This window comes from Helobdella robusta (assembly GCF_000326865.2).
Source record: "Helobdella robusta unplaced genomic scaffold HELROscaffold_66, whole genome shotgun sequence".
Taxonomy (NCBI): Eukaryota; Metazoa; Annelida; class Clitellata; order Rhynchobdellida; family Glossiphoniidae; genus Helobdella; species Helobdella robusta.
In genome coordinates this window covers 204,672-219,172 of record NW_008705371.1, presented here as the reverse complement: position 1 = coordinate 219,172, position 14,501 = coordinate 204,672, and the positions used below count along the sequence as shown (strand labels likewise).

General features: G+C 33.2%; 3 protein-coding genes across 3 annotated transcripts; all 3 read right to left on the bottom strand.

Annotated features, from left to right (window-relative positions):
* Positions 1–1,665: 1,665 nt before the first annotated feature.
* Positions 1,666–2,642, bottom strand: HELRODRAFT_180927 (hypothetical protein; the record flags this gene model as incomplete). Its single annotated transcript, XM_009030218.1, has 3 exons — positions 1,666–1,786; positions 1,945–2,054; positions 2,262–2,642. The coding sequence occupies 3 exons, from the start codon at positions 2,640–2,642 to the stop codon at positions 1,666–1,668; spliced, it is 612 nt and encodes a 203-aa protein (XP_009028466.1).
* Positions 2,643–6,270: 3,628 nt separating this feature from the next.
* Positions 6,271–6,456, bottom strand: HELRODRAFT_153203 (hypothetical protein; the record flags this gene model as incomplete). Its single annotated transcript, XM_009030217.1, has 1 exon — positions 6,271–6,456. A coding segment is annotated over one exon (186 nt), but the record flags the coding sequence as incomplete, so codon positions are not given.
* A 3,868-nt stretch (positions 6,457–10,324) lies between these two features.
* HELRODRAFT_180925 (hypothetical protein) lies at positions 10,325–13,661 on the bottom strand (the record flags this gene model as incomplete). The annotated part of the gene is made up of 4 exons (XM_009030216.1): positions 10,325–10,515; positions 10,618–10,827; positions 13,035–13,166; positions 13,583–13,661. The coding sequence occupies 4 exons, from the start codon at positions 13,659–13,661 to the stop codon at positions 10,325–10,327; spliced, it is 612 nt and encodes a 203-aa protein (XP_009028464.1).
* Positions 13,662–14,501: the final 840 nt, after the last annotated feature.

Sequence of the window (14,501 nt, the reverse complement as noted above, 5' to 3'; positions counted from 1 at the left end):
CGTAGATCGTTTAATTAATTGATATACTATTGAAAGACATTAAAAGAAGAGAAACAAACTAAGCAACGTTCTCGACTTGTTTATTATCAACCGGATCAACAGAAAAGGAAAAAGTGAAGTTACATACAAAGCAAAGAACATTTGGTCCAAAGAAAAATTAATTTATATTATAAATCATAATGTTTTAATATAAAACATAAAACTTAACACTCTTGAATGCCAACTGACTGCTTTGCAAAGCGGCATAGTTCACTAACTGCAGTTTCATATGATGCAGCCTCTGGCTCTTGCCGTCTAGTATCATTCCAAGCACACGTTAGGACAGTGTGCAAGCGATGACACATGCAGTCAACTCGAACCCCACACTTCAATGCAGCAACGATATTTGAGTCGTGATCAGTAGTGAATGGGACTTTATCAATTGGTATTTCATATTCACTAAGGATGTTGCTCATGACAGTGTATACATTTTGTGCAGTGTGTGAAGAGGTTCCGAAGTGACGAACGGCAAGTGCTGCATGGTGATTTGTAAAGTACCGATCAATCCAGGAGCAGTGCACATCTAGGTATGACTGTTTACGAAAGTTGTTTACGATGTTGCATCACGACTCACGGTTTTTCTTCCCACAACAACGTCAGAAACATCAAACTTTCCATATTTGGCACCTAACTCAACACAGCTCTGCATCAAATTGAGAAGCCCTTTATTTTCAACAGATTTGTATGAGTGGTAACCATCAACACAGAAAAAGATCTGCCTATGCTTCAACATCGTTAATTCTTGAGGGGACAGTTGAATTTTTCGTTTCAAGCATTGCTGGATTTTCAACTGTGACTTTAGCAAGACTACAGCACAATGTTTAATATGTTCTTGCTGATTTTTAGTGCCAAAGTTTTTACCTGATGAATCTTTAAACTGATATACCTTATTGCACTTAATACAAGCACAATAGTAATTCACAGGAATTTCGCTTTCATCATTTTCCTTTTTTTGAAAAACCATGCGAAATTTCTGCCAGATTTCTGATTTTAAATTTGTGGGTGCTTTTAATTTATACCACCCTGTTTTTTCTGGAAAGAATATATATTTAAATACTTAAGTATGTTCAATCAATCAATTAAATTTATCTAATGAATGTGATTTCTAAACTTCAACAGCGCCCAACTAAAATTTGAAAAATAAACCTTTTCTAGGTAGAAAAAAGAAAGAAAATGAAACATGAATATCAGGTAAATAAGTAAAATGAGCAATTGGGAAAAAATTCTGATATCTGTAAAGTGTAAATGTAAAGACTGAAGAGATTTGAAATTATGAAAAATAATTAAATCTTTAAAGGAATTAAAACATAAAAAATGTAAAAATGTTAATGTGAAATTTATTAGATTTTTTACTTTCGCAAACTTAGCAAATTTAAATCACACAAACCTCTCAAATGACGCTGAATTTTTTCGGATTCTGCCATACTTGTAAATAAAACTAATTTTCTCGATCGGAAAGAAGTTAACTTTTGCTCAACTCAATAATCACAAAAAGAAAGTGGAAACGATAGACCAAAGATACAATAATATTACAGCGATATAAAGTACACCGATTATTAACTAGTTAAAATGTTCGTTTAAGAATAAAAAAAATACAGAAATTATTTATAATAAAATTTGAAAATTTCAACCCAACCCATGTCCACCTCTGTTGTTTTTTGTATTGTTGTTGCTGTTGTCGTTGTTGTTAGAGATGACGGCTTTGATTATTTCGATTTCGTTTTTTATGATGTCATCTATATTGTTTCTGTGGTTATGAAAATTTTTTTCTTCTGGAGGAACCTGATGTGATCTTCGATTGGTTTTGTGTCGTCTATTAAGTCCATGTTTTTGTAGTGTATGGTGTTGTAGCTGGAAAGTTCGTTGTTGAGATGATTGATGATCGTGTTTTTGATGGTTTCATACGTGTTGTCGAGTATTTTTGTTATTGCTTGGTTGAATGTGTCGTTCTTGTTGAGTGGGTTGATGTTGTCTTTCAGGTTGTTGATTGTTGTTTTGAGGACCTTCGCCTTATCCTCTTTCCAGTTGTTGATGTGGTGGGTAATTTGTGTTTTTTTGTAAATGAGTTTAGCGGTTGTTGAAATTTGTTGTTGTCCATTCGATGATGATGATGTACGGTTTTGGTGTTGTTATTGTTGTTGTTGTTTGGGTTGCGTTTAGTGTTACTTTTCGTATTGTTGCTTTTTTTGCGGTTGTCGCCTGAGATGATGGGGTGTAGTGACCTGTATTTGAATTGAGTCCCTGGGTGATGGAGCTGTATTATTGGGTTGGTAGATTCGGCAGAAGTGGCATTCTTGTCGTTCCATGGCCCGACGGCAGAAGGGCGTTGTAGGGTGCGTTTTGATGTGTCGTGGAGAAGCCTCGAGGAAAAATAGTTGTTGTAGTTTGCCCGACGTGTTGTAGGTTAGGAGTAGATGTTGTTGGGGTGGTCTGGTATGGGAGGAATGCGTAGGTGCAGGTAAGTTTTTCATTAATGCATTTTTGTAGTTAAGCGGATTCGCGGGTCCATGTTGTATTGCGTTCTTCGTTGTTTCATGCCATTGGTCAACCTTGGCTTTAAATTCTTCAATTTGTTGAACCAGTTCGAACACAAACACATCCATTTTTTTGAGTTATGTTTTAATAAAAGCAAGACACAAGACAAGTAGATTTTTTAAATTTTTTCATATAATTTGTTTGTTTGAAAAAGTAGTAACAGTTTTGTTTAAGTTTAGTGGTAGAATCACATTGTCTTTTGAATTTAATTACATATTTTCAACAACCTTCACTTCACCAATATTAGGAACCACGTCATTGCTCATAATTTGTTTAATTTTGGAAGGTAACAAGCGTCCACTAAAAAAAAAATCTTTTTTTAGTTTTCTTTTACCCCACTTTTCTTCAAAAATGTTTTGCACTTTTAACTGTTTTTTTGCATATACTCGTTACTCTCTTTTTTCTAAATCAAAAAATCTACCAGCTTTAACGTTTGTTTTACCTTCAAGCAGGATAGTTTTGACGTACCTAAAATTGTTTTCAACAAGTGCATTAGATAATCTAGTTTGATCTGGATTCGAATAACTGCACCATAGTGGCAAGTAAGGGAGATATTCGCACAAAAAAGTCTCGCCGAACGATTTGCTAAAAACTGGGTTTACATCGTATTTATCTGAATCGTCCAAGTCATTTTTGAAATCGTCGTAATATTTTGCAAAATGTTTGTAAAAACAACTTTTTTGATACAGATTTTCGTAACGCCCGTCGTCATCAAAAAATAAATTTTCTTTTCTACTTCCTCATTGTCATCGACGCTTGTAATCGTATCGTCGCTTCAACTTTTGAAATATTTTCAATAACAATATTTGTTAATCTAAACATGTAATAGTGACTTTGTAGCAAATTGCAGTGATCCAAAAAATTTGAGTACTCTTACATTTAGTGTGTTTAAGCGTCTCTCTGTTTACCATTTTAACAAAATGACAACAACACAATTTCACTTGTACAATTTCAATAGGAAAGACGTCACTGGTTGCCCATTTCATTGCATATTGCAAATACGTCAAAATTTCCATCATGATAAACCTTTCAAAACAGCCTCAATAAGTGCCATAGAAAAATCGGTTACAACATTCGAATACAATGGCCATTCTTTCAATTTTCTGAGACGCAGTCGATCATTGGAATTATTCTATTATCTACTGAAATAACACCAGAGTAATAAAAAATTCTCGTCTGCTTTGAGCTGGTCCTTCTTATCACCGATCCTCTCGAATGTTAATACAAACCTGGCAATACTGGGGGTCTCGTGGCCGAGTGGTTAGCGTGTCCGTCTACCACTTCCACGACCCGGGTTCGAATTCTGCTGTTTCTACAGATTCATCCGGGTAGTCAATCCCCGGTCATCCCAGCCGTCCATTTTTTCGAGGTTGGTAAATGGGTAGACGACGTAAGTTTTCGCATGTTGGCCGGCGAGATGGCTCAGTGTTTCAAATGCGCGCTGAGTCAAACATCTCAATGGCTATCATATACTCAGCGTATATGATGCGGTGCTTGCGCGTGCACATAAATACATCGTGTGGAAAGGATGGCTGCTTCATATCACAAGGACTAAAAAAAATACGTTCTTTTTTTGTTTCGTTTAGCAACTTCAACCTGTTTGTATGAATATAAAACGATGCATAACGGATCACTAACATGTTGTATAAATCTATCACTATCTGAAACAAGTAGTTCTTTTCTTAGCTTACGTTGTATGTTATGGTGGTAGAACCATTTCGATTGGATATTTGATGCATTCGGTCAGCTATGGTCGCTAACCTTTGTAGCGTCTCGTCGGTTGAGACTGCTAGATGCATTTGTATTGCGGATGGTAGCTGGTCCAACCACAATTGTTTCAAAATGCTTTCGTCTCTATTGTTTGCCCTCCACAGGCTTTGCATGTGCCTCAATAGTTGTGATGGCGTTCTGTCTTCCATGGCCACGCCTCGGAGCAACGTGCGCAAATTTTCTTCGTCTGAAACCGAATATCTCTGCGTTAATACGCGCTTCAGTGAGGTGTAAGTTTGTGCCGACGCCAATTCCGTCTCCACATCTTTCAACCAACGTGGGGTACCCTTCATCTTCTTTTGAGAACCCTCGGCCCTTGAGCACATTTTCGAAAGATGTGAACCACGCTTTGGGGTTCGCCGTGCTGAATGTGTTTAGCTGGGGCTCTCGTCGCTGTTCTCTTTGTCGTGGTTTTGCAAGCCATTGCATTCGGGGTCACCAATTTGTTGCGAATTTCTTTAGATATAAGAAACAACAAGTAAGAATGTTTATAACGTATTTACGTAATGCAAAATAAATGAAAACGTGTTCGGCAATGCTATTAGACAAAGAGAAGTTCGATCGTAAAATGTCGCTAGAAGAAGGGCTGTTGTCTTTGTTTTGAAGCTATATATAGGAATTCGTCACATGCCTAGATTAGGAATGTGCGGTTCAACAATTATTACATTAAAAACGTCATCTTTATCCTCATCGTCAACACTCAATGACTCAGATCTAGCTTTAGCTAAAACGTCATTTGTTTGTTTTTAATATAATTGTTTATTAAAGAAACGTTAATTGAAATATTAGAAGACACGTTAGTCGACAAAAAGCGAAAAGCATACACGTGCAAGTTAGTCAAGTTAGCAATATACATATATTATTATTTCAATATTCAACACACATGGATTGCAAACAGGAAACAATAAATTTAACAGGAAATGGTTTCTAAAAACATTTGTTGAATTTATTAAAAAATCCCCATCACTTTTATGTAAAAGTTTACGTAATCAAAGATACAACATTCGTAACCTGATCTTTCTGATCTAGCAAACGGAAATATATTTGGGTCAAAAAGTATTAATGTTTGTTGCACTTCTTCAGTTTCCATCTTTAGCCTCTTGTTTATCACACTCATAGTTTATCACAACATTGTTTATCCATTGGTACTTCACTTCATCCGTAACATTGAATAACAACTTGTTGTCTTCACCTCGGTCAAAAAAACAAATGCTCGTACATTGTGAATTAATGTAGTACTTATCACCAAATGTTTTACACAACACCGCCACTCAGTCAGAAGTCATCGCAGAAAAATCATTCACCACACTCCTACGCTCGGTAACAGTTACTGTCGTAGAAGGTTCAGTTGTCTTATCAGGCAGCTTCAACTTCCACATCTTACTGATTTACGCACGCATCAATGAATGAATTTTTACTTGATTTGTTCAATTCAAGCAGTTGTTTCTAAGTTCTTTTTCCAAAAATCATAAAAATTACGACCACGATTGAGCGTATTTTCTTTTTTTAAAAAAAGGTAAGCCTGGCCATAGATCGAATGTTTTCAGTAGAGACCGACCGAAACTGTTTTTTTTCTTTCGGCCGAAACCGAAACAAAGCCGAAATTGAAATTTCAGTTTCGGCCGAAACCGAAATAAGGCCGAATCTAAAAAATAGGTTTCGGCCGAAACCGAAAAAAACCGAAACTAAAAAAATATTTTCGGCCGAAACCGAATATTGAAAATTTTAATAGAACATCATTTATATAACTTTTTACTTTAAAAATTTAGACAGTTACTTCAAAACATTTTTTTCAATGAAATCAAAAATAAATATAGCAAGTGTTATAAAAATAATAGCGGACACAAATGTTTATTCAATGCAAGAAAAAAAACAAAATACAATGAATCTGAAATATTGTTTGAAAGTGACTGTTTTGGTTTAATATTTAAATCCAAATATACGTATATTGTATGCAAGAAATAAAAGCTTCTCAACGTTTTCTCCAAGAAGATTGCTACGACGATCTGCGTAGATTTGTCCTGCAGAGCTGAATAGCTGTTCGCTTGCAACACTTGTTGGAGGTGCGGATAAGTACTTTCGAGCAGCAGGTTCAAGGCAAGGAAATTGGCTGCAATGCCAATAGGCAAAAATGTTAGCTGTTCTATTTATTCGAGGTTCTTTGAGATACGATTGCATTTGACGCTCATGATCAGGGATATCTGTATCAACATCAACGTCATTTTGTTTAGCTAGGCTCACTTTATCGTGGCTATCCCATAAAGATAATGAAGCTGAACTTTTAGAAACATTTTCATGAACCTTGATTATTTCTTTGGACTGGTTGCTACTTTCATTCAGTTCAACAAACTTTGGCTTTATAAATCTTAAAACTTCATTTTTGGCCTCTTCTTTTTCAAACTCGTCAAAATACATATCCTTAAAGCGTGGATCAAGCAAAGTTGCAGCAAGAATTTCAGGGGTTCTTTTAACAAATGCCAACCGTCTATCTATTGAATCTCGGAGAGCTGCCTTCATTTGAATTAATCCACGATCTTCCGAAGTTGTCTCCAATTTTGTTTTCAACATGAAAATAATTGGGATGACTATTGAAATGCAAGCATTATCGTGACATATTTCAATTGTTGCATCATAAAATGGTTTCAAAACAATACCCAAACGTTCTATAAGTTTCCATTCTTCTTTTGACAAAGATTCAATGTTTCCATATTCAACTGAATATAAGTTTATTGCTTTTTGTTGCTCATTCAACCTAGATAACATTAAATATGAGCTGTTCCATCGCGTTTCGACATCTTGAATCAGTGAATGTTGTGGAACATCAGTTGATTTTTGAATTTGAGAAAGATGTCGACAGGCTTGTTCGCTGTGCTTAAAATGGCAAACAATTTTTCTAGATTTTTTTAAAACAGTTTCAACGGAAGATTGGATAAAAATGGCATCTTTCACAACAAGTTGCAAATTATGAGAAAAGCATGCAAAATCTTTTATTCCGGCAATACACATTGATCTGACCATGTTGGATGCATTATCACGAACACCTAGATGTATCTTATCTTTAATATCCCAATTAGTGATTGCTTCATTTAATTTTGACGCCAGATAAGCTCCGGTATGATTTTCTTCTAAAACCATAGCATTTAATACAATTTTTTCTCGAGAACATTCACGTATCAAATGAGCAGTGAAACTAAGCAGTGAGCAAGTTTTTGTTGGATTTGTCCATCCATCTGTTGTAAAACTGATCCATTCTGCTTTTTTTAAAAGTTGTTTAACATGATCGTAAACTTTGTTGTATGTTGCAGGCATCAATGTGGTCCGAAAATATTTTTCAGTTTTTAAATGGTACCGGTGAAAGTCAGTTGGATCAGCAAAATTCAATCGTTTAAATGCCTCACCTTCTACAGTTGAATATGGTAGCATATCAACAATAATCAAATCCATAATACATTTATCGATTCTTTGAGTAGATTGATGATTGTCTGGCCAGATTCTGCGATTTTCTTGAAAATCCGAAATTGTTGGTTGAATTGAAACATCTGAATGTTTTGAATGAGATTCATCTAATTTCGGTTTTTTGGCTTCCCTCAAAAAACTATTTTTTTCTTCAATATTTAAAAGAAACTTTGAAAACAGACCTTTGTGATACTTTTCAAGATGATTTTTCAAACCACAAACAGTCTGGTTCTTCGGCAGTGTACTTCCTAAAGAGTATAACTTGTCACATTCATTGCAACGTGCTTTGCTTTTGTCAGACTGGATCTTTGTAAAATACTTCCATATTGGATTTAACGACATTTCAACGACTTTTGTTTAATTATTCAAATTATTGTTTACTCGATTTCAGAATTAATTTAACAAAGAAGTTTAAAATTTTTTTTATAGACAATGAAATGTTATTCTTATTATACTTGTGCGTATATATATATATATAATATATATAAATAAATAAATATATATATATGGTGAGAATTTATAAATTATATCTTGTGTGTATGTGTATATAAATAGCGCTGAACTATGAAAAATTGAGTCGAGCTTAAGTCCATCTCTGCATAAATTATGTTGATGTGTTTATCAGGCATGGTCAAATTTCAATAAAGATAAACTTTGTAAATTTTAGAGCCATATATATATATATACATATATATATAGACCACCCAATACAATAAGGATTATATATACATTTATATGCACTTATATATATGAGTGTGATGATTTATAATTGCGTTATGTTGTATGATGATATTGAAAGCTTTTCTTTGTCTATATGCAAATCTTTGCAATTTTAAGTAATATATATATATATATATATATATATATATATACATAGGTGGTAATATATAAATGATGTAGTTTTATATAGTTATTTAAGAATATCAAACATTTTCAGCAATAATCCACTTGTAGTTCAGTTTTCCTTAGAAGACATTTATCACTTTCATGTAATTTACTCAAGTATTTTTGAAAAAAAAATATTTTCGGTTTTTTTCGGCAAATATGATTTAGTTTCGGCCGAAACCGAAAAACGGCCGAAACATGAAATATAACTAGAAAAATTGGCAGTTTCGGCGCCGAAACCGAAACCGAATTTCGGTCGGTCTCTAGTTTTCAGCGGTAATTATTCTCAAACACTATTTTTAAATTATTTGGTAACAAAAATTTAAAAAATGCTTCACAAGATAACATGTTGGAATACATAATTATCTTCAACGTTTTTGCAAAAAGGCTTGGCAAATTTATTTATTTACAAACATACATACGTACGTACATACATACTCGCACGCGCACACACATATATAAAGATATATTGGTATGAATGGGAAAATTATAAACTGTAATCATTGGTTCAGGCTTAATGCATGGAGAACCAATAGCACCGCTTTCATCTAACCTAATGATGAACTACGTTGTGCGATTAGCTACAATAAAAAGTGCACACATACACTAGCGCACACCGCTTAAAATTCAATAGTAAAAAACCCATCGATGCTACTCAACTGAAAAAATAGCACAACCAAAAAATTCCTCTTGCTGATGCCCTAAGTTTTTAATACATTCTCTCAATTTATTCTCTCTAATTTTTGAATTAATAGGAAATTTTTTATTCCAATCTTTGTGTGATGTTGTAAAATGTCTTCTAACATTATACTCTTTAACCTTTGCTATGGCTGTGGAACATATCACACATACAATTATATTTACAAAAATGCAAAAATATTGTTCTGACCAATCGTCTTTGAACCTTCCACTTTATTCTTTCCAGAACACCTCGTTTCATTACTAATTTTAATAGAACTACTGTTTTCATTTGTATCTTCAGTTATTTGAAGTGATTCATTTATGAAAAGACTCACATAGTGATTTTTTTTCTCCAGAATTTATTTCTGTGTAACCTAAATTCATAGGTTTAGCATCAAAACTTTTTTTTACATTCACTGGTCGTTTAAAGTAGCTTGCTGCTGCTTCAATTATGATTCCATCACCCCAAGTATCATCTTTACTCATCATGGTCAAATAATTTTCTAAACTTCATTGTTGTGCTAACTACTTAAAAAATGTAGTTAACTACTATAGTTAACTACTTTGAAAAAATCTAGTTAGTAACTACTTTTCAACTACTTTGCACAACAGTAGTTAGTAACTACTCTTTAACTACCACCTAGTAGTTAACTAGTAGTTAACTACTTTCCAAACATTGCCATTTAAAAAGAAACTGGTGTTTACAACCTTTCGATACCAAATTATTAATTTTTGCAGTAGTTAACTGATAAATTTGAAGACAAACTAACTTTTATTTGAAAGGTTTTATTCATAAAAATTATATGTCAAATTAATAACTTTCTGAGATAATCTCTCGAAAAAATAATTTTGTCTAGGTGTTCATCAGACAACTTGCAGCATTTATTAGTAAAAATTTGTCCGGCAACACTGAATAGCCTTTCAACAGCAGCTGAGCTTGGTAATGTCGAATTTATTTTTAAAATGCTGCACACACTGCTGGATAGCAAAATAAATGTTCAACATTTTTTGCCTGACTAGATAAATAATTGTTGAGTTGTTCAGCTAATTTGCAAGAACTTTCACTGTTTTCCTCAATATAGTCATATAGATTATTGCATTCAGGAGTTGTGTCTTTGGAGGTCGCTAATATGGGATTTTGTGCTTGATCTGTATGGGATAGAAATGTAAAACAATTTTACAAAAAAATTCAATTTATAAAATAAACAAAATAAATGAAAACCAATATAGTAAAATAAAAATTATTATCACCTGGTTTTCCAATTTCTTTTTCGACATCTTTTATGTACGTCAATAATTTTTCCCTAATTAATAACTTCTTTTTATCATCATTTAAAAAATTCAGTTTGAATTGAGGAATTAATGCTGATGCTAATATGTATTCTTCGTCTTCTAAAACTTTACCAAAACGTTTTTTTATACCATCAGCAAGTGCCTGTGAGAGTGGTTTGACAAGTGTATCTGTAGATGACAGAAGTTTTTTATTGATACCAACTCCTTTTGGCATTGACAAACATTCATAAAACCTATGTCAACAACTCTTTCAATTGAATAAAATTCGGAGCACCATCTTGTAACATTTGATTTAATAAATGTTGAGCCAGTTATGTTCTGCACAATTTCAGCATTTTTAACACTCCGATGAACAGAATTTGATAATGACACAACTTTTGCTATAGCTCTATCATAGAGTCGCTTGTATTGTTGGTTGTCTCTTGCTGCCAAAGCATCAACACTTGCAACTAGATTTAACGTGTGATTATCACATCGTTTGTGAGGAGGTAAGAGAAACACCTCATCTGAGTCATCCATGTTTTCTTGCACATTCTGTATTATATCTGCTATGTTCTCTCCTAATAAATCGCTGTCACGATTAGGTGCATCTTCTGCATCATCCTCTTCACAGTCTTCATCTATAGATTTTTTATCAACAACTAATGAGAAGGCTTTCACAAAATTTGTTGCATTGTCCGCGACAACGTTTAACAATTTTTTTGTAATTTCAAATTCATCAAAAATTTCATTTAATTTCTTTGCAATGAGTTCTACAGTATGAGATCCTTTTAGTCTACGACAAGCTAAAACTGCAGATTCCATCTGCAACGTTTGTGAACATACGTAGTGTAATGTTATGCCAATGAATGATCTCTTGTAGGATGACCATATATCCGCTGTTGCTGACATCCATTTAACATTTTTTAAACTTTCGATGAGTTGCCTTTTACTATTATTATATATGTCATCTATGTTTTGATTTATACATCTGCGAGTTGGAACTTTATGTAATGGTAAAAACTTTGAACAAAATCTGTTGAAACCTTTTCTTTCTATCATAGCTACAGGTTCCATATCTTCGAGTATCATCTCTGCTATTCCTTGATTAAATTTTTCCTGTGAGACAGATTCTCACCCTATAAATACCCTCTAAATATGACCCTAACTCTTATCCACCCTGTTGTTGTTTGCATTGATAGTGACACTTAGTAACATAGACTCGTGCTTTTTTAAATTTAAGGCCCTGTGGCGCCACCTAGAGTGACAGCATAGCAATGATTGTGGGATGGGACGTTCAGTAGTTTGCCCAAAAAACAAAATTATTCATCTACAAAAATTATATAAAATGCTTTAAGAAGTTGGATGAATTAGAGACATTGCCTGAAATTCTTTTGTTGCATGTGAAAGTTTCTGTCATTATCTTTTTTTAACAGCACATCAACAAAACACGATTTAACAACTTGGGTGTTCATATCTTATTTGGAGTTCTAAAAATTGTTCAAAATGTCAACCACAAACACTCACTAACTTCAACACCAAAAAGAAACGGAAATTGAATTATGCTGCTAAGCTACACGCAAAAGATCATAAATGAATAAAGACTAGGATAATATTTTTATCCTTGTTATTATCGTATGCAACGCTCGCACACACATGGACATTCAACCAGCATTTGTTTATCAACAACCAATAGATATATGATACAATACAACCCATGGGATTAATATGATGAATTAATGATACATTAGGTCATGGACATCCATGATTAAGTTGTCTTAACCTTGTATCCCCGCAGACAACTACATAATGCAATAGGTGTATATAATATGTATGTATATTATGTAAAATGTCTATTATATGTGTTCATATACAATATGTTATATATATAAATATATATGATATATTGTATATATGTTTTGCTCATTGTTGTATACAACCATTTGTTATCCAGCATGTGATATGCAAATGCATATTAGATGACCATATCTGTTTTCAACAGTAACACAACAATGCATGCACACAAATAGAGGCGATCAAATATTAGCTTATTATTATAAGTAGTTATGTAAAATAGTTAACTACTGTAGTTATTAACTACTAAAAAAAAGTGTTAACTACTAGTTAATAACTACTTTGAAAAAAATAGTTATTAACTACAGCTTAACTACTAGAAAGTAGTTATTAACTAGTAGTTAACTATTTGTAGTTAATAACTACACACCACTGCCAAACTTCCATATTCAGAAAAAATTATTTTAATATTTTCTTCCGATTCAACCTTCATTTATAAAAATTTACTGTGAGACATCATAATTATTTCTTTTCAGCATCAACTTTTATTATACTATTCATTACATTGATTTAAAATATTAAAATCATACCAAAAAACTGACTTCGAATATGATCAACAAGATCTTTTCTTACAGCAGAAGCATTGGATATGGGAATACTAATCTGGTCTGCAATTGCAGAAAATAAACATTTCCCATCTTCTGGAGTATTATTTACTGTATAATCGTTGAACTCTTTTTGACAATTTGTCTAACCTATATTCACAGAATCGAATCATCAGCAAAATAAAATGTGATTAAATGTTGAATATAAATAGATAAATATATATATCAATAAAAAATATTACTCCTTAAAAAATAAAGTGAAATTAAAAACGGTTTTATACTTTTATATAACAATTTACAGTTGGTACTCCAGCTACAATGCTATATTTATGCATTTTCAAACCATTAAATGTCATCAAAGTTCGTCACTCTAATAACTAACTCTACTTTTTTAATCTTTTTTAACGTTCATTTTTCCACATAATAATGCAGGTTAGACGCTTCCCCAGAGCTCATCAACAGGTGTACATTGACTTTTCTACGGATTCCTTCAACATTATGGGCAGTATCAAAAGTGATCTAAAAGAAGTGAAAATGATCTGTACGTTCCTTTCCTAAATAGGAACCACCCTCAATACCGACAGTTTTAGGACTAATCCAGGTCCAGGCAGTTTTAGGACACATCTAGATCTACCTATCAACCAATCAATCATCTAATTCTAAATTTAAAACATTTAAAAATTTTAAAAAACCTCTCATTTTTTTTAAAAATTTTGCCTATTTTGTTTGCAGGCCGCTTCCTTTTAATTCTTTTTAGCGTAAAGCAGACAAAAAACAAAATTAAAAAAATTCACGAAAAAACGAAATTAAAGATGAGCTGGAAACTGCATATATATATATATATATATATATATATATATATAATAGAAAACAGCATAGAAAACAAACCATGGAAAGCTGTTTGTGCTAAATTTTTTTGTTTGATATTGAATGCAAATTTTAAAGATGTATAGGACCACCTGAGGGCCACTTACCATAGATTTTTTTGAAAGTGATAAGGGCCAAAAAAATAGCGCAAAGGGCCACTTTTGGCCCGCGGGCCACTGTTTTAGCACCACTGGTCAAACTGCTTTGCATCAGCAAGAAGAGACTTCACATGATCCAGCTGACTTGACAATGATTGCAAAAAAAAACTGGCTATTCCAACGAGTACCAAAAATTATAAAATTAATTTATATTTAACCATACATACATTTGGTCATTTGTAATATTTAGACCGTCGATAATGCAGGCACCAACCTCCATCATTGGTAGAACAATAATTTTCAGCCGAATGATTTTTGGGTAACATTAGAAAGGTTCGTTCGGTTCGATTCGTAATCGGCAATTTTAAAGTTCGGGTTTGGTTCGGTTCGGCCATGAGCAAAGTTCGGGATCGAATCGGTTCGGTTCAGTCATGCCCAGAGTTCGGGTTCGGTTTGGTTCGGTCACAAGTAGGGTTCGAGTTCGATTCGGGTTCGGTTC